Source organism: Hermetia illucens, chromosome 3 (genome assembly GCF_905115235.1).
Source record: "Hermetia illucens chromosome 3, iHerIll2.2.curated.20191125, whole genome shotgun sequence".
NCBI classification, from domain to species: Eukaryota; Metazoa; Arthropoda; class Insecta; order Diptera; family Stratiomyidae; genus Hermetia; species Hermetia illucens.
The window spans coordinates 163,480,829-163,502,152 of record NC_051851.1 but is presented as its reverse complement, the minus strand read 5'-3'; the positions used below and the strand labels follow the sequence as shown (position 1 = coordinate 163,502,152).

Genomic DNA, 21,324 nt, shown 5'->3' with positions numbered 1-21,324 from the left:
AATCTGCAGCAGAGGAGGTTAAGCCCCTGTAGCAGCGCACAGAACGTTTCCGGCGTCAACCAGCGTACATGTTGATAAGTGATATTATCCGTACCAGAGGCACTACGCCACGATATATACTCAAATAAGCTAAGTTTATTCTAGAATCACCAAATTTTTCAGTAATATAGCCTATCATATTGAACGCTACTAGGGCGCACTGCAGACTGTGAATGTCAGTATCACACTAAAGTGAAAAGTCTACCATAATAAATGCATACAGGCTACGTACAAATGGGACAAATGTCCACTCAAATATTCTTACATAGAAAATACACAGAACCATTCATACCTGAAACATTCCTCAACTTGTTTCAATTAGCCTTATTTTCGATATTGCTCGGCTTTCACCTTGTTATATCCACATTATCGCGTCCATCGCAGGAATTCCCTCAGATTATATTAAAATATCTCTAAACAGTGCTTTGAATCATCCGTAGGTTGTGGTTTTTGATTGGTTGTGAGAAAAGGTTGTTCCTTCTTGTCCATAGTTTCCACAATTACAAAAGGGAAACGAAAGTATTTGTTGTAGTTTATTGATTTCCTTGAAATCGTTTCTCTCGCAGTCGAGTCGTATTTTATACCTTTTTCTAGTGAAATTAGGCTTTTTGGAAGGAAAAAATTGCCAAGAATCAAAAAAAATGAAATACTTTTCTCGGAAAAGAAAACGCCACAGCTACTGTTTGTTTACAAAAGATTGAATATTTCCAAAAATTAGGTTCTTACAATCCAGGAGAATAGCATCATAAAAAATAAATGTTTGTGTCCGTTGAAAACGCTCTACGGCTGGAGTATTTTGCACCAGCCAGACGGTCGTCTGTAAAGATCGCAATGGAGAGATGCGTCATTATTTAAAGCTGTAAAACTGCGAAATGGACGATAATTTTTGGAAAAAAATATAAAAAATTTGATTTTTTGATTCCCATTTAAGATAATTTAATAATGACTACTCTATTAATGTGTTTTTTTTTTTGTTTTTGTTAATTGGATGATGAGGATCAGGGACGTCAAAATTTACTCAATCGGCCAGGGCAAGTTTACATTTATACATTTCTATTTTTGAAGATTATTGGTGTGGTTTGAGGATACCTGATACTCTCTTCAAGCCTGAGGAATTGTTTGGGAAGAGAAAGCATTTGAAAGCAAAGACATAACATATTCTACTTCTTCTGTGCTTTTGTAAGGTAAATGTCTGTGCCTGTATCAGACATCAGGCTGACAAATGGCTGCCTCAGACAAATGTCTGGATCTGCCTCCTATCTGAAGCAGGTTGATGTCTAAGCAGGCCCAGACATTTGTCTGGCTTGAAAATATATATCAAATTTATATGTATGTACATACTTTTTTGTACACATCTGCAACGCCTTTTAATATTCTTAAGACTGGGTCAAATACGGAGCCCCGTGGGGTAGCCCCGGAGATACTGCTTGGGTCCATCATCGGTGTCATACTAGAGCCTCCGTTCTCATAGGTAGCTATCATGAATACCTGTGAGATAGGTCGGAACAATAATCGTGGTCAGACACTTTCGTATAAACTTCCAGTTAGACGAATTAAATGCATTCCTCACGTCTAGGGTCACCACCACGCTATATTTGCTGGTACTGCCCCTTCCGTGAATTGCATTTTCGGCCAAGCCAGTAACCATTTTGATGGTATCAATGGTTAATATGGCTTTACGGAACCTATACTGCCGATCTGAAAGGAATTCCTGGCTTTCGACGATCGGGAGTAATCTATCTATCTCCAATATTTTCCCCATAGTATCTAGAAGGCATAGGGGTCTATAAAAGGATGGTTCACCCGGGGGCAGCAGTACCAATTGCTGCCGCTTCCATGTTATAGGAAATATCCCCTCGGACATGCATGCTTCAAACAATTCAGCAAACATGTCCGGGCTAGATTTTAAGCTTGCCGTAATGGACTCTGTTCAGTATGTTGCCCTGGCCCGGAGCTTTGTTATCACCTAGTTTGCTGCAAATCTCCAACAGCTCATCGGTGATCACTGTAAGAGTCGCCGTCACATACAGAGATCTCTGAAATGTGTCAGTGCCCCTCTCTTGCTGGGGAAATAATCCCTGAATGATTCTCAACAAGAGAGTAGGGCACGTGATCTGTGGGGATGGCCTTCCTCTCAATCGTCCCATCACAATTCTATAGGCTCTCTCCCACGGATATACATCCGCTTCCGAGGAGAGCTCCCTCTTGCTCCGCTAAATGGCAAGCTTGAGGTAGTGCGAAACCATGTAAGAATGCTCTTTTTGTTCCTGATCACTCCTTCCTACCGTCCTCTGAGCTGTTCGTCTGGCTCGGTGGCAGGCTAATCGAAGGCTAGCCAATTTACTATTCCACCAGTAGTTGGATCTTCAACTGAGAAATGAACACCTCCTAGGCATGGATGCATCACACGCCTTGACATGGAGAGCTCTCTCCGTGGGACCCCTGTCTTCCCTCGTCCAATGCTTTTACAAACCAGCCAGATGTTCTTCTCGCCTTTAGGTAGCCTGTTTCCCTGGCCAGAGGCTCCCTATTCAGTTTAAAGATGATTGACGTACCAGTGCAGGTCTGACAAAGCTCAGGTCTACGATTGAGAAAGATTCCTCTTTGCGAAAGGTGCTTGCAAATTCAACTGAGCAAACGCCTCTAATAGACTTCGGCCCCTTGCGCTACTCTCCCTGCTCCCCCACTCGAAGGCCCAACCGTTGAAGTTACCGGCAGTCACCTTTGGACTTCGTCCCCTTGCATCGAGAACAAGGTTGTCTAACATATCTTCAAATTCAGACAATATGAGATTGGGTGGGGCGTAGCAGCTGTAGCAGTTTTCTCACACGAAATCACTGGCCGACTGACTCATGGAGTTTGTATTATAGCTTGGCGACTGCACGCCCATGCCGCCACTCCACCAGTCGAGTCTGTGAACCATACACCGCCGTCACGGTTTCTGTAGGGTTCACTTATGATGGCAATTTGATGGATGGATTTTATTTGAATAAACCTCATTTTTTTCATTTTAGGCAACGCCTTCATGAGTCCCGCGCATTTACAATCTCCGGCAATATGTCGCTTATCCTTTCCTTCTTTTCCTTCGCACAATAGGCATTTCGGGTCCCTATTGCCCTCCTTGGCAATATGTCCTTTTTCCCAACACCTTCTGCATCGATCGGATCGATCAATGCCGCTAGTGCATGCCTTCGGAAAGTGTCCAAACATGAGGCACTTGAAGCACCTCTTTAATGAAACGGCGCCAGACAACTCATCCAATTCGAATCTTTCCGGTCGACAATAATTTTTGCGCTGCCTCCATTGGTAGTCGCATTGTGGCTGTTTGAGTATTACTATAGGCTTCTCTCAAGCTCACGATGGATTCTTCCAGTTCCTCCAACTTAAATTGTTCTTTTATGGCAGTGCATACTTCTTCTCTGGATATCATTTTGTCAAGACCCTTTCACTGTATGTAGATGATGTTGAAAGCATGACTTTTGGGCCCGAACCGTGACATTCTCTCCAAGCGAGCTCTTCACTTGGGTGCGAAAGCCGTCGGTTTTGTCCAAACTGCATTTTTTTAGCTCAAACATAAAGTCGCCTTTCTGGGTCCGTCGGATCTTGCTGATATTTCCACCCAAATCTTTTAGGTTGGGGTCAGATTTAAAATTACACTTAGTGGAGATAACGATTGCCTCTGGCTGAATTCGCACTTTTGCTTTGTTCTTCGCCTTTTATTAACGACCTTCGTTCATCTATGATTTTCTACTGTACTTTTTTTCCTCTTAGGCGCCTGCGGATTCCCTAGAAGATCATCGCCTTTCTCCGGGGTTTTTTTCTTTGCTTTCAGGTTGTTATCATTACCTTTCGGTGTCACTTGTACCGCCTGTGAAACTGTTGGAATGACAGGTTTCAGCTTTTCCTTGGGGCTCTCTCCATGTTTTTAATAGCTTGGTGGACGTTGCGCTTGCCCTTGATGAACTCGGACAACTCAGTTATTTTTGTTCCAAGCTTCTTGAAAGGTAGTTCCTCCAGATCAGGGCTTTGTTCTCTTAGAGTCTTAGCCGGATTACTCCGTCTAAACGCACCTTACCCCGTACCATTTAACGTACTTTCCTGGGTTTTATATTTTGCCGTCTTTGGGTATTAGTGGAAATTGAAGAATTGAGGAGCTTCTCCTGAATGGGGCAATTCTCTGGTCTCGGAGTACCTCATGTGGTTGTCCCTCTTGGAAAAATAGTCTTCATGGGAGGGTCTTGCTTCGCTTGAACTGCTCCTTCTCCAATTCTAAATCACTTGTAGCATTCTAGTCTACCACCGAGGCACTGCTGTCGAGGGATATAGACGACCGGAAGCCCGCTTGTTTACTCCCAAAAGCCACCGGTAATACCTGAAACATCCAGTTTCCTGTTTTCCGGTTATATATATCATATATACATTTTCTATTACAACTATGCCGATCCAGGAACAGAGAAACGCGCTAATTTACCTCCTTGCATTTCTCTCCTTAGCAATATATATATTATTGCTGTTCAGTATCTTCATTTTCCTAATCAAACGCGTAGAATTAAAATACACTAGAGTGCGTATGATTCATTCGATTATTTTCATATTTCATCCACGATATCGAGTTACGTAGGAGCCTCTAAACCAAGTGAGTACTCAGAAGTCTAATGTTCAATATTAATTGTAAACTCTTCATCAATTCCAAACTCATTCCCAATATAAATCATTTCCCCTGAACAGAATACATTATACTTGATCGTTCGGAGAAAATTCGGAGTACTCTACCGTATAAGTTGTTATCAAGTACAAACACTTTTCGTTCATAATTTGCACCTAAAATTATCACATATTCCTGCGGTACACTAGCACTGGAACTGTTTACTACGGAACAGCATGGTCGTAATATCGATCTCAGTAAATTGGCCGATATTATTTTTGAAACAAGCGATGTTTATCTATCGAGTTATGTTTAACTATCTTTGATTAAACAGCGTGCAATCAATTCACTTCTCATTTGAACTTATATAGGTAACCATAATATTAATTTGAAAGGTTACGCCGAAAAGTTGGTTCGGTAACAAAATAGAAGACAAAAGAAGAACACAAAAGCTTTTTCGAATAACAATATCACCGAAATAAAATCATTCGTGATTATTTTAACAATGGATTTCGAGTGAATATTGACGGTCACGAATATACCATTTGCGTAAACATAAATCCCAGAATCAATGTATGTTATTCGGTTAAAGATTCCAAAAAAAATGAGCTTCTAACATGGCTTGAGTGTAAAATACGATGCAATATCACTTGTGTTAACATATTTCTAGTTGCATTACAGAACTCACATATAAAGTGATTAACCGGTGACGAGGATAACATCAGTTAACTTTAAACAATTGTTGGAATCGGTATTGTGGTCACACAAGTGGCAATTGTCAGCCGATATTGTCTCTAGAGTGCGTTATTAAATTATTAATAATTATCGATTAAATGGATTTGTGAAAAGTAGGTATTAGATTGATAATCCGAAATAGATTTTATTGATAGTAGTTGAAAAGTAATAAAATACGACGTGGAACCTAGACTGGTGTTAAAATATTAATTTCTGATATAGTGTTTAATTGAAGGATTTAATATTAATGGTAAAATGTGCACTTGTGTCTATTCTATCGTTCTATCTACTATAGATGTGAAAGTGAACTTCGCATATGGTTCGACCATATTTCGTACAATGTATCCTTCACTCTATTTAATATTTAATTAAGATTGATTATAAATATATTCCCAATTCTGTTTGATTTTCTTGCTTACGTGGTACGTCCTAAATATAGTCGAGTTTGATACCCATAACTGCAATGCTATCAAAAGTGAATTACTCATTTACTATTTTTCAGCTTCTGAAGTGAATATTATGTTGTCCGTTGCATGAATGCATGTTATATATATTACAATATAATTTCAATCCGAGTTTTTGGTAATTTTCATCTTGTAATTATCCATACTTATGGGCCTTATGTGACTTTTATTTCAATCTTTTCTTTTCATTTACTGTCTTTAGAGAATTTCTCTCAAGATATCTATGCATTCCTTTTTGAATTTTTCATATCCTGTGTACCTAGAAAAGCCACGACATTCTCATCAAATTTAACATGTTTTTTTTGCTCTCACATTAAATCTGGACGTGAGCAACTATTCCAATAAACAAGGCATCCAAAGCACAGAACTATTCTGGACTTTTAACCAAAAAAAAATCCGAATAAATTGTTGAGGTTCAAACCAACCAATGATGTGCCTGTGTATTTAATTCGCTTCGTATAGGATTTCGTTTTTTTTTCGTACTAAAGCCTTAAATGCAAAATCAAAGTCAAAATATGACCGGGTCGGAAAAAAGGGCTTTCATGCCTAAAATATCGAATTGATCAAAGAGTTTTTGACAGTTTTCATACCTGCAAGGCTTCCTCTTTCACATACACCTGCTCTGTAGAATCGGAGAATTCTTTGCAGTGAACGCTGCTGCCCCCATTCGTCCATACAAAATTATGGAACCGCGTCAAAAAGTGGTTTAAAATATTGTCCTAGAGGAACCATTTGACAAAATTACCCCTGCGGGAATATACGAAAGCAATTCACAAGTCTAGGAAAATGACAATCAAGGGAAGATCTCGCCCGAGTCTTATATCAACATCTCTTGTTTAACACATCCAGAAAACAACTAAATCTATTCCTGATCGAGATGTGGTCGATCTGATTAGATGAAACTCAGCGAACAGTCTGCCGCAAATGACAAGCCAGTTGTATCTGCTGTGGTCGCAAAATCGCCCTTTCTCCATCACATATTCGAGGAAGATTTTATCAAAGCCAGCAAAAGACAAAAAAAAATCTGAAAAACAATCACTTTGGAAGTGTAATGTCTCCTGGAGATTGTCTCTGGTATACTATTGAAGAAAAGAATAGATACTACACTCTTTCGGACGAGATGGAAATTAGGTGAACGAACATTTGCTTTATACGGGAAAAAGCACGGAACCAATTACGCTGGGGCCTAGCTCTCTATCCAGCAATGCAAGACCAAAGTTTGGAATAGGCTATCTTTCAAAATTTCATTCCTGTCGAAAGTTAATTTATTTTTACCACACTGGACTTGACTCAGTACTATTTATTCTCGGAGACTGAAACTCTGAAACCAATATCTCAAATTAATAGACAAGGGGTGGCTTCCTTCAAACTACAATTTTGGGTTTTCAACGTAAATATATATTTTGGAGCGACTTACCCCCTTCATCAGTACAAAGCTACTGCTTGTAAAACGAACCTTCACCACTGCATTCTCTGGAAAATGACCATTTCCAATTAACTAAGTCAAATTCAACTTTAGGTGATATGGAGGGCATATCACGTCAACCACACCTACACGCCATCTTTATCAAGCAAGGCGTTTTATCTCCCTCGGAACTTTTCCAAAAACTCGCTACGCTATCTAGTTCTAGTGACTAGAATATTGAGTTACATTCTGCGCCACGTAGCGCTAGGACGTCCCATTTATCGAGTTATGGAGTTCTACTGTTTAGCTTAACTCACAATGGAGTTCTCGATGGGTGACCTATCCGCTTTCGAGCGCGATCAAGTTGTTTGTTGCGGTCGATAGAAACAACGCTTTCTAGACATTGAAACTTTTCAGCACCTTGACATTTTGCCCAATCATGCAAATAGGAAGACTACGATTACTCCTTACCCTGAGAACTTTTTGATGTAACATTGTGCGCCATCATACGCCCACGATTTTACACAGAGTGGAGGAGCCTGGAAGATCGTCGGGAAAATGCTGAAGTCGGAGGGAAACTGGTGTACGGTGAACTACGCACTCAAAAGGAAGGAATACAGGAGGAACTTGGAAAAGCGGAGCGCGCAAGGAGGACACGAAGAACGGAAGATTTGGTCGCTTAATGTGTAATCCTCCCCGCGAAGCAATGCTTTGTGGTCATTCCGCGGGGAAGGAAGACGGAGAAAGTAGGAGTGGTTTTAGTCGGTGAGCATCCCACACACTGCTTCAACCTGGCGCATCAGGTTACACGCTGTCTGCTATACGGACGTGTAAAGGTTGTTCGGTACCATACACTTGTATTTTGAAAATTTGAACTGGATGATGGAAGTTGAGGCTCGCTCAACTTAAAAAAATGTCCCAGTCAACAGGTTCAGGGTTGGAACAAATTCCCATGTGTTTATTTGTTTCTGTCCACCTTCAAAACTTCTTCCATTCACCGGAAAGTGATTGCAAATCCAATGATTTATGAAGAAGCAAAGAACGTCAGTTCTCAAGTTTACGTAATATCTTTTTGTCAATAAATTTCGTTTTTATTGGACTCCGTCTCTTGCATACCAATTTAAAAACATGTACTTCGAATTATGAATAGAAGATTTTATTACCTTATCATGATCCACTAGTTGTGATACCATTGACCTATTTGTTGGAGTTTGGTTAATCACACATTTTGCTCACGTATTCTTTCCAGACACTGAATGAAATCAGTACAAAGTTAAGGTTGTCCATTTTTGGACCTTTGACTAATGAAATTCGATTGCTTTTGGTGTGAAACATTGTTTTTAGCGGCCACACGTTAAATTATTATTTCCGAGTTATCACAATCTCGGCAAATGCCGGATTTTACCTAATACTAGCACTAAATGCCAAGCATTTAGGCTCGAACGATCCTACCTACTTAAAAGCTAAAGGGAAGCTGGTGGTGGTGGCCGGTGGTAGGTTAATGGGAGAATCCGTCGAAAATGGTGTGCTCCTGCATGGTTTGCACCAAACTGGGCGAAAGTCCTAGGACACCAAGGGAAGCCGTACATAATACAACTATGTTATCCTTAACAACTAAAAAAAAATTTAAGGGCGAGCAACAAAGGACCTAGGCTTAATTATTTTCTAGATTATTTGTTGTTATTTTACAGAAATTAAATGAAAATGTTCAGCAGTTTCATGAATTTAAAAATGTTGCTGATGTTGACTGTTGAGCCTGATTTTGAATGGTGTTTCGCCGTTTAATATGTGGGGAATCGTTTTTATAACTACGGTTCTATAATACATAGATTACATACCGGCTTGGGACCTTTGTTCATGAGATACCCATGAGTTGCTTTAGTGTGTCCAAAACGGAGCCCGCTGAAAACACGGCATTTCATGCGTCGGGATTTCGGTGGAAATATGATTGGTTCTCTGGTTGGGTTTAGGACTTGGTGGTAGTGTGTGTCGGTTACCCATGTTGATGAAGCTGTTTCGATTATGTGACACTTGACCAGATTTTTTATGTCCTGTGTTTTGCATGAGAACAGGTGCTTCAGTGGCTTATTTAGCCACTGCGTCAGCTAGGGAGTTCCCGGGAATATTGGCATCATCTGGTGCCCACATAATTTTTATTTTCCTTTGTTTTTCTGTGAGTCTGCTTCTGATGATTGCTACTGTCGAGTCGCTGTTGATGTTCTTTATAGCGTGGATACATGATTTTCTGCCTGTAAAAACAATGAACTTACCAGTTGTAGGGGCTGCATAACTAATGGCATTATTTACAGCATGTAATTCGGCGGTAAATATAGAGCTATCGCTAGGTAAAATTCAGGTCTAGGTTATTGCTATCGTAGTAGTGACCGAGAAGCTCATTTTGTTCAGTTCGGGATCGGTTAGGTTTTAGAATAAGTGCCAGTAGATTGATGCATTAGTTGTTGCTTTAAGGTATTCAGTTAAAGTGCTCATAATTAATGTTTCCGGGAGAAGCCCAAGTGAGTGAGTAATTTTGTTATTTCTAGATAGGTTTGTCTGAATATGGAGTAATTTTGCAGCATTTGCTCTAGTCATGCAAGCTGGGCTATAAACAGTTTCTCCACAAGTAAATTTCAAAGCATGCCTACCTGAAAGGCAAATCCAGAGAAATCTCTCTCCGCGAGGTAATTGGCATGGTTGAGCTGTTACTGCAGTACAAGCAGTTGCTCAGGTTAGTACCAACGTAATCAAGGAAGCCTTCACAACTATTGGATTGGACGGATATCTTAAGCATTGGATAATGTCCATGGTAAGAACGAGGAAAATTCAGTCTGATGTGAGAGATAGCCACTTGACCAGAGCTGTGAGTAGAGGTAAGCCTCAGTGTGGCACCATCTATCCAGTACTCCAGTTGATAGTGATGGACGAAATTTTACGGATATTGGAATAGACGACTTGATACCGACGACTTATTGATATTGGTGTCAGAGATAATTCTCTCCATTTAGAATGACATCATAGAAGGAGCAATGGAAAATGTGCCCCTGTGGACAAGATGCGGGCTCGTCATAAATCCAACCAAAACGGAACTGATGCTATTCACTAGCAAGGCAAGTGTATCGGAATTCCACCTCTCGCGACTGAATGAGCAAAGTTTGATTCTTTCCTTCAATGTAAATTGTCAGGATAATTATGGATTCGAAGGTAAATTGTTAAGAAGGCCTGAATTGCTTTTTGTGTCTGCAAGAGGAGATTTTCGCAAGGAAAGGCGTCTTCGGCCGAGGTAGTGCGTCCCATCCTAGGGTACGGTTATATTGTACGCTGACAGGCGCTAAGCAAAAAGTGCAGTAGAATAAGATTTAATAGGATTCGTTGCTGCTTGCCACCAACATGGATGGGACGGAAAAACTGAATCCCTTAGTTCTAGGTAAAGCGAAAACCCCACAATGCTCCAAAGGTATCAAGTCTTTTGCTACTTTTTGGCTGCTTAAATTTTATAACGATATGAAAAAACAAAACAAAAATATATTTTTTTTGACTTCTAAGTTAAATTGTTGGAGCATCCTCCGTATTCATCAGATTTGGTCCCCAGCGACTTGCATCTGTTTCCAGATCTAAAAAATTCATCCGTGGAAAGTGTTTTTCATCAAATGATGAGGTCATAACAGCTGTGGAAGCGCATTTTTCAGTCCTTCCAGGTTCTCATTTCAGGGATGGAATTCATAAATTGGAATCTCTTTGGAACAGGTGTATTGATGTTCACGGAGACTATACTGAATAATAAAGCGTATTTCAAATCTCACTGGTGGCAGTGGAATTTGTAACGTGATTTGACGTCGGATACCAGTCGATTCAGCTGGGAATCAGTACCTGAGTCAAATCAGGGTAATATCTCGGGCGAGCGCAATGCTGACCACATTGCCTCCTAGTGTACCGTTACGGTCTTGAATGAAGTGCTCTAACACACTTCAAGGCCCTGATCCAACATGGATTGTTGTGCCAACGATTATTATTATTATTATATTTCAAACCACAAAATTGTGTTTTTCTAATCGAACCGCAAAACTTAATGAACAATTTTAAAAAAAGTCAAGCGACGACGGCTTTGCGGTTTCTTACCAGGGCAGAGGCAAATCGTCAGACGCTGCCTCACCTCTGCCCTGGAATTATATAAAGGAGCATTCAACATCTGCGAGCCGCTACGGTCACGCTGCTCCCAGGGCAGAGGTGAGGCAGCGTCTGACGATTTGCCTCTGCCCTGGTAAGAAACCGTAAAGCCGTCGTCGCTTGACTTTTTTTAAAAAAGTTTGGGTGCAAGCCCTGCGAGGGGTCCGTGGACCAGAAAAGAAGGAGTAAGTTGCTCTTCAATTGGTCCGGTCCTGCATTAAGTTGATGCGGACTTAGGACCCCCTTCATTCCTAAAACGAATTAATGAACAATCTTGTACTGCTATTTTCACGAGTCTAATCAGTTTTCCTAGCATCTAATTGCAAGAATGATCTGGAGCAACTTGTCCAAAAATGGAATGATCTCCTCATGCCACACGGTCTCAGATTAAATCTGAATAAAACTGAATTTTTGACGACCAATCCCCATGAAACAGGCACAAATACTGTCAGCGGCAGTGACCTGTCCAGAACTGAGCGATTTAAATACCTCGGGTTAACACTATCAGCCAATGGAGAACTGCGCTATGAAATTGCTTCACGCACTAACGCAACCTGGATGAAGTGACGTTCCACAACTGGAATTTTTTGTGTTCGGTGCATTTACCACAATGTCGTCCGTTCTGTCGCTCTCTATGGTTTTGAGTGTTAGCCGAATATAAAAGACAATGAACGGCGCCTTGCGGTAATGGAGACGAAGATGTTGCGTTGGACGAGTAGCGTGACACGTTTTGATCACATCCCAAATGAGGATATTCGCGATCGGTAATTCGTGCTAACGAGAATTCACTTGCCAATATTGGTCTAAACATCAAAGTAACCCGTAGGGGGTTCCGTCCAACGTACTCGAGAAGGACGATGAGACCCGAGTCTGCAAGGGACTCATCTGAAGTAGCTTCGGCCACGAAGCCTCACCGGAGATTATCTGGTACCATGGGAACCGCGGGCAGAGCTCCTCGGAGCTTAAGCGTGGAGTTGCGCTGTACAACTCGGGTGCCGTACACTTGGTATAAACCAGGACCGCTGTGCTTGCATGGCGGGGCTTTGATTGTGGTCGCAAAATCAATCCGTGTCCGAAGAGGACCGTGGGATTATGCCTACACGGCAGGTACGTTAAACCCCCAGGACTTTCATGAACATCAAAGTCGATGGTAAACGACCAAAAGGCAGACCGAAACAACGGTGACTTGATACGTTGCATTGGGATTTAAAAGCCTCGAGATCAGGCATTTGATAGAGCCAAGTGGTCGAACTGGTCACGACGTACCGATCCCGCTTGTGAACGGGGCAAAGGCTGAAGAAAAAGAAGAAGAATCAGTTTCGTTAGAATTTCAAATTTTTATACAGCACGTATTCCTGTGTGAAGTAAACAAAAATTTGATGGACAATCGTGATATACTTCTCCACTTATGTGTGAATCTTCCAGCATAGTTTTGTCATGCCAAATAGTGGTTATGGGCTGATGAAATTTGGTCGCATAAAGCATAAATACTGGCAGCAATACACAGAGTGCCTTAAGTTGACCGGCAAACTTAGCAGGATTCTAACTAAGAAAATATAGAAAACCAACCTTTGGGGACCAAATGAGACACTTTTGGTAACAGCTTAAAGTGTTGAAATATTTTTAGTATTATTGCTTCTTGCCCATAAGAATAGCCATTCCAATGCTAAACGCCAAAAACTGCTTAAATTAAAGAAATTCGCACACATAGAAGAAGATTAAGTTCAATAAATCAGAGCGATGAAGTACTATTGTATGCTGGCAGGCGCTAAGCAAAAAGTGCAATAGAATAAGATTTAATAGGATTCGAAGGTGCAGGTGCTATCGAGGCTCTGTAATCCGGTCCGGCAGATGCTCTCAATGGGCTCATACACTTCCTGCCCCTAGACCTGCACATTAAATACGTTTTCGCGTGTAATGCTGTCAGAAAATGTGAGTACGGATGATGGCCAGTGTGACATCCTAGAAGGAGTGCCTCAGGAACTCTGGGCATTCTCCACTGACTATACCACACCCAAGCTGAACATCGCATGAAATTTTGCTGCGGACACTTTCCAACCAGGGCGGCGTAAATGACCCAGTCGTATCGCAAGGCTATGACACAATATTCTGCACCGACTGATCAAAGGTGGTTTGTGGAGTCGGTACGGGAATTTTCTCGGATATAGGCAGTGTATCCGAGTCATGTGGTCTTCCAGGATTCGCTAGTGTATCGGACCTACCAGGAATGGAGGAGTCCAGGGTACTTATTGGGAGATACGAACCAAAGGGCACAAAGGGTTGCTTAGACCTCATCAAGAAGAGCTACCGGGGGATTTCATTTTCGGCGGCGGACTGCCACTGATAATAGTGTTAGGGTTAAGAATTGAGAGGGAGTTTTTAGTTTTACACTTCCCTCCTGGTTCGGAGGCCATATCGATGGCCAGAAAAGCCGTGGTCAATAGAAATCGGGAAAACAAAGCACTACTTTAGAAAATTGACCAAATGAAAATTAGGGGGAGAGCACTACTGAAAAATAACACTGGCAACCTGTTTCCGCAAGTGACGAATACAGACTGTGTTATTTATTCAAGTGCCTCCGAATTGAGTGTTGAATCTATAAAATGTCTCATCATTTCCATACAGGTTGGCGATTATAACCGCAGAACTATTGACGAAAATCATATTTGTTTAATAAATAAGTGAATAGACTTCAGGAAAATTCTGGGATGTATGCTAGCGCACATGCTTTTGAAAATTTTTGTAAAGAATAAAACATCAAACCACAAGATATTCACGCCGAAATCAATGCTATTTATATAACAATATGTTACGGGAGCATGTTTACACAAAGACACAATGCCTGGTGGTCTGATATAAAAAAAGATATTCTGCTCCTCCTTAACTCTTAACATAAGTTCCATATTCCCGCAATTTTACGTCTTGATCACTTTCAGATTTTCCACTTGCGCGATATTCGCTGGGAGAAATCACAATTTTTATCGAAAAGCTTTCTTGGCTTCGTTGCTTTCAACGTGTTCTTGTACAGTTTGTTTGGTGCCGAAGTATTCTCATCACTGATAATATCGAATCGACAAAAGTACGCGCATATCTTCAACGGATGCTATGCGGCTTTATTACTTATCGTTGTTGTATTCTTCCTTATTTATGGAGTTGAGGTGTTCTTCAAGTTGCGCGGCGCATTTGTTTATGATCAAATCGGAACGGGTATCAGACATGACGATCATGTTGTAAATGCATCACAACTGCATCAATCACGGATTGGTTTGTTGAGCCAAGCAATTATGTTGATTGTTATCGTTGGATTCTTGACATCGGAAACGTTGGGTAGTTTGTGGAAGAAAAAGTAAGTAATGAAAAACATGTTGTTCCAATAGCAACATATTTCCATATATAAACAGTGGGCAGTCGGTCCACTTTTGAAGCTTGAGTGTTCATTAACTTTTGTCCCCTTAATCGTTGCAGAGTTCCTGTCTACTCAAGGAATTGGCATGATATTGTGTTCCGTATTGCTGAAATCGGTGTTGCTATTTGGTTCCCCTGTTGCCTGTGGAATTCTATGGCTCCTGAACAACTATGGATCCTCAATCCTCGAAAATTGCTCAGTAGACAAATTGACCCTTCTATACCGACCACCTCGACAGAGAAACGCTCATTCTGTGCAGAAGAGGGACAATCATTCCTAACGAAAAAGGATTGTTGGATATGTTACGATTCGGATAAGACGGAACCTTTGATTCAGCCATGCAAGTGCACGGGCGATGTAAGTTCAGTGCATCACGAATGCCTGAGGAGATGGCTTGTGGAAAGTTGCAGCAAATCGGATGCGGTCCTGCAATGTAAAGTATGCGGATCACCATATGAAATTGAGAGAACGAAAAAGTAAGTGACTCCTCTAATTTTTTCCCATTTCCTTTATTTAACAATTCTCTATTCCTTTCAGACTTGATTGGGAAAAAGGCTTTACAATACAACATTGGGCCAAAACGATTATCCTAATAACACTAATGTGTGTCACGGGTGCATGCGCATGGGTTATAATCCAGTTATACGTTGACCCAATTATTCGAATCCTTACCGCGGGAACAGCAGTACTAATTGGTTACGTTTGCATCAAACTACTCGGGGAAAATACTGTGGTTGCATATCAAAGAGCCAAAGTTAGTTCCATCAATATTGTCACAAATGTTGATCCAACGCCAACACCATCGACATCTTCAGATGCAATCAAACTACAAACCATTTGCGAAGAGGTCGGATGCAAATAAACATGGAAAATAACGATTTAAATGTACAACAATAACCACGATTCTTGTTAATAACATTTGTAAATGTTTTTGCTGGAACGAAACAGAAAGACACGATTAGTGCGAAATATTCCGAAATGGTCACATCATTGCAGTTAGAATTAGCACTGAGATGTAGTTCAACACTGGAACAAATGGTGCGAGGGATGTGATTCGTCTCATTCAAAAAAATAATTTTAACAATCACAACATAAGCCACCATTCGATAAAGTATTCAGTGATCTGCTCAAAGAATCTTCTAACTGCAGTGATTCAGTCATAACTCATTTCTAATTGACTTAATTATATAAAAAGATACAAAATAAAATAGAAGTCTAGTGCTAAATTGATTATATTATGTGAATATAATCCTAGTATGTAGTTAACGATTGTGATAAAGTTTTGAAAGCGAACCGCTACGGCAAGTTCGATTTTAAGATTCTAGATTTTAAGTGATGTAAATTAAATTTAATTTTGTTTTTTTGTTAATATTAACCTGTGTTTTATTAGTCATTGCAAGTCAAATTTATTTCAATCACTTAAACAATATTATCAACCATTACCTGATTTTTTTGTCTTGTTTATTATTTTTTTATAACTGGAATATTTATTCTATATATTGTAATAATTCTCGTGCAAGTTATTCTTTTCGATACCGCACGTGTGCTTGGTTTTCTTTATGACGAATACGGTTATTTCCTTTCCATAAAATAAACATAAAGTCTATCAAAACTTTGCCAGTACATCATATTGAAACTAAATCAAGAAGAGAATCGTAACATTACAAAGATTGATGTGAAATTCTGAACAACGAAAACAATATTTGTTTTCTAAGCTCATATTGTAAGCATTTTAAGATTTATAATAATATCAATTAGTGATAGAACAAAGTAAAATACAAAACAAATACATTGAAAGTCTATTATGATGTGCTTCCAAAAGCCAAAAGTAAATTGAACAGTATCGATGTTCAGTGCTCGTAGAGAACTGTAGAAAATGTAGCATAGAAAAATATAATCTTCTTGGGTTGTAAATGAATATATTTCAACAATAATTTATTTATGATATCTTTCTATTAAGAATCTATTCACAAGTAAAGTATCCTCAAAAATCATTCTTGTATTCCTTCTTGTCATATCTCATTGATAATTACAAATCTACAAGGACATCTTTGCAATAAATAGTCGCTATGTTGCGGAGAGTGTATCATTCAAACTAAACGAATAAAAAATAGGAATATGTTCTCCGCCCCTATCCCCCAGTGAGTACTAAACATGAAAGAAGAGATTATTTTTGGTAGAAATTTCACATTTAGTGTATAGTCTTAATGATGGAAGTATTTTTGCAAATTATATTTCACTAAAGTCATGTGTTAATGATAATATGCGTTGAATAATTTAGTGTTTAGCGAGTAAGCAAGAGGGAAATATCTAATCAGAGAATGAAAGTAAAGCTTTGGAAAATAAACAAACACATTATAAAATGCAATATACGATTTTTTTATTAATTTCCCCCAAGTCATCATCATGACTCTCTTCGAGCCTCGATTACATGACTGGTCCTTCTTTTATCTCCTCCTCCAGTGAACCTGATTTATCACACGTCCCAACCTCCACAGCCGTCAACTTCAAAGAGAAGCGATTAGAGCTGACATGCTAAATCCTACCTGTCCTCTCTTGGTGACAGGCCCCGCGACAGGCCGACCTAGAAAATGCATCCAATATTGTTAGAAGCAACATGATCGGATTGGGTAACAAGCCTTGGAAAAATACTAGCGCCTCCATCTCAGTCGACGTGGCAGGACGGGTGTCGATCCTGTCGAGAAATGAGCAAGGGTTCTTGATGCATGGACGGCGTCAGGACGCAAGTAAGTTAGTCTGAGCAAAACAAATACGTGTCTGTACGCTAAATGTTGGCTCCTAACTGGAAAGACCGAGGAACTCGAAAGAGCCCTTCGGAAAAGACGCATTGATATCTGCGCTCTGCAAGAAACCCGATGGTCTGGTGCCAAAAGCTGCGACATAGAACTCGAACGCGGTAAAAATGGCTATAAACTTCTCTATTTTGGTAGTCCAAACGCTCAAAGCGGTGTTGGCATTACCATCTCAGGGGGTTTCCGTGATGTCATTAAAGAAGTCGAACGATTTAATGACCGACTGATGAAGCTTACCATTATATCAGTTGATCGCAATATTCACTTCTTCACCACAGACAGGTCGACCTGTTGCCGATAAAGATGCCTCAATGGCAACTTCTCGATGAAAAAACTTGTCACGTGCCTGCTGACAACTATATCATTGCCGACGACCTTAATGGTCATGTGTTTGAAAAGGTACATGGTAACAGGTGCCATGGGGAAAAGGGTTTGGAGCGCGCAATAAGGGTGGCGAGCGTATAATCGATTGTACTTATGAATACATGGTTCATCAAACGATTGTCTCGTCCATCTTTCTACATTTTATAGTAGGAATAGTCCGGATAGCTGAGTGGTTAGAGCACAAGGCTGTCGTACGGAGGGTCGTGGTTCAAATCTCACTGATGACAGTGGGATTTGTATCGTGATTTGACGTCGGATACCAGTCGACTCAGCTGTGTACCTGAGTCAAATCGGGGTAATAATCTCGGGCGAGCGCAATGCTGACCACATTGCCTCTTACAGTATACTGTAGTGTACCGTTACGGTCTTGAATGAAGTGCTCTAACACACTTCAAGGCCCTGATCCAATATGGATTGTTGCGCCAACGATTATTATTATTAATAGTAAAACGCAAGTCGATTATGTTCTCATAAGACGTCAACTTTCTACCACCGTCACTGATTGCAAAGCCGTTCCCTATGAGACCATCGCACCACAACATCGGCCGTTGATTGCCGTCTTGCAAATTAAGCCACCGAAAAAACAGCGGAAGGAATGCACAGGCCCGTCATGCATTAAATGGTGGCGATTTCGTGAGAAGAAATAATCTCACTTACGCGACTATCAACCATTACGAATGTGGAAGAATCGTAGAACCAAATTAAAGACACGACCCACAAAGCGGCTCTGCAACCCTCGGGGTTACCAGGCCAAGTAAGCGATGCATCAACCGAGATATTTAACTTTGGAGAAATGAAGGTCTCTAACGATAAAACGCTCGCAGATTGGCAAATTTATAAGAATGCCAACCGGGAAGCAAAGAAATCGATCGCTTTCACCCGAGCAGTTCATTGCAAAAGTCTTTACGATATACTGGACACTCGGGCCAAATTTCGTTCGGATCGGTTTAGCCGTTTTGGAGAAAAGTGCGTGTGACAGACAGCCAGACAGTGAATCGATTTTCATAAGGTTTTGTTTTACACAAAACCTTAAAAACGATTTACCCAAACGTAATTTAAAAATAAAAATAATTATGAAGTAATTAAGTTGTTTATGAAAAGCGTCGGTCCTTTCATTTTCTATGGTTCCCCCCATTATGTTTAAAGCGGCAAGAGGCGAACGATTAGATTAGGGTGGACCATCGTCACCATATCGTTTGGCCCTCCATGAAGAAGAAACGAAGACGCTAGTCGCGTAGATGTCCGAATCGGCTCAGAGCCGATACTTCTCCGTCCATTCCTCACGCGTTACGTTTTTGTGAGTTAGTCCCCTCCCTTATCAGGCCGTTAGGCATTTTAGGTCCTTTGGGTGGTATCACTCCGCCTCGAGACTTCATGCTTCTATTAGAGTAGTTCACCCTGGGTAGATTTCGTTGTCTCTCTGTGTCCTGACAGGGAGTTAATATGTTCCGGTTCCATATATTTTCTCGCGCAGTCGGTGTTCATGACTGGAAAACCTGGTGCGCAGCGGGATTAGCAACATTCGAAATACATTTCGAATGTTGTTGATTCGACTGACAAATGCCACCAACGGTGTTCTCCGTAGCGTAGTAGGCCTTGATAATTTTGAATTGTAAAAAAAAATAATTGAATATGAAAAAGAAATAATTGAAGATATTAAGTTGCGAACCACCGACCAAAATATTAATTGTGAATACAAATTATAAAATAAAATGTTTTGATTGAAGTAATTATAAACACAAGTGGTAAAATAAAATGTATTATTAAATTGGTGACCTCGAAGAACTCGCCCGATTGATTGGAACGAGGAAAAATCTGCAAAGTTTTGCGGAAATTTGCAATTGCGACGATTGTGCCCAGGTAGCGCGAGGCAGCGCAACCAGGACTTGAGCGAGAGGCGACATCGTCGCAGGGCCAGTTTCGAACTGTTTTTTGTGTGCCGCTCGTTGCGAAGACGGCGAAAGGGGGTTAAACCGTGCGCCAGAAGGAGCCAGACGCAGCACCGCGAATGCGGCTTCGAATGAGCTATCGTAAGGAATTCATTTCGTGCAACGCCGCCGTCGTGGTCGTGGCCCCCATGTAGTTGAATTCTGCAGAGGACGTCCCGTATTAGCGCCAACTGGAAGACGCGAAAAATTCCGTTGCTTCTTTTGTGCTCCCGATGCCTAGTGATGAAATCATTGATCTGTCCGTTGAGCCACCAGCCTCTAAGAAGCGGAAGCTGACTTCAACGACGTCACCGCAGGGAGGCGGAGCCGCCGACAAGGATGATCCGCACGCTCAGGAGCCTCAACCTTAAAAACGCTGTCAAGGCAAACCGCCGAAGTTAAAGTTTTTTTTTAGTTGTAAAATTTTGACATATTCCTTCCGTGTCCTAAATTTCTATTTAAAGCATAAATAAGTGTAAAACCGCCGCAAGGGACGGCGACGATATTTTTTAAATTCGTCGCTGGGGTTCCGCTCTCGTGGCGAGTTTTTTATTTTTGATCTGCGCGTCAACCATCCGCTCCGGGGTACACCGGTGGTGTTTCTTTTTCTGTCGTACGGGCATTTGTGGGTGCGGTCTGCTGTAGTCAAAGTAGGGCCTTTTAAAATTCGGTACAACCGCGTCTTCGACAAAACTCGTGTCGTTAACTTAGCTTTTGTTATGTCGATTGACAATAAAGACGCGCAGGTGACCGCCCTCGCTGTGCGTGTCCCTCACTTTTGGCGACGGAATCCGGAGCTGTGGTTCGTCCATCTGGAGGTGCGGCCGATAAGGTGCATGAGGTGCATGCACGTCTAACTGTAGCGGCCGTTCAGCAGCCTTCTGACGAAGTTGGCGAACTAAAGCGGCGCTGGACGCGCAGCGTTTAAGCGCCAGGTCGCGAGCTCGCTCGCAGTCTTCTGCTCGAAAAGGGCGATCGGGTAGCAGGTGGTCAGGACAACCTACGGACCGAAGCATTTGTTGGTACCATCGCAGATTCAGCGAAAAAACCACTAGATGTACGATCCCATGTAAATTCGCGCCTACCTCAAAAAACTAGGTCCGCAGTGGGTCCTGGCGACGGCCACCCAGAACGCAGCGCCACGTCGGCTAACAATTTATGACCCTCTCAGCAGGCGCAGTTATCTTGTAGATACTGGTGCAGAGGTTTCGGTTCTTCCCGTACCCCAGCATCATCGGCTATTTCCTCAACCTTTGAAACTTGCGGCGGCAAATTCCTCACGCGTTAGCACCTACAGGTACAGGCAAGTGGACGTAACTCTTGGCTTGCGTAGGACGTTCC

General features: G+C 41.3%; 1 protein-coding gene across 7 annotated transcripts in view; it reads left to right on the top strand.

Moving 5' to 3' along the window:
* Positions 1–17,226, top strand: part of LOC119650617 — a 74,251-nt gene extending 57,025 nt beyond the window's left edge. For all 7 annotated transcript variants that reach the window (XM_038053505.1, XM_038053500.1, XM_038053503.1 and 4 more), the window contains 3 exons: positions 14,389–14,798; positions 14,918–15,334; positions 15,396–17,226. In XM_038053505.1, the coding sequence (XP_037909433.1) occupies positions 14,389–14,798; positions 14,918–15,334; positions 15,396–15,720 (1,152 nt within the window). In that variant the 3' untranslated portion in view covers positions 15,721–17,226. The remainder of the gene's footprint in view (positions 1–14,388; positions 14,799–14,917; positions 15,335–15,395) is intronic.
* The last annotated feature ends 4,098 nt before the right edge of the window (positions 17,227–21,324 follow it).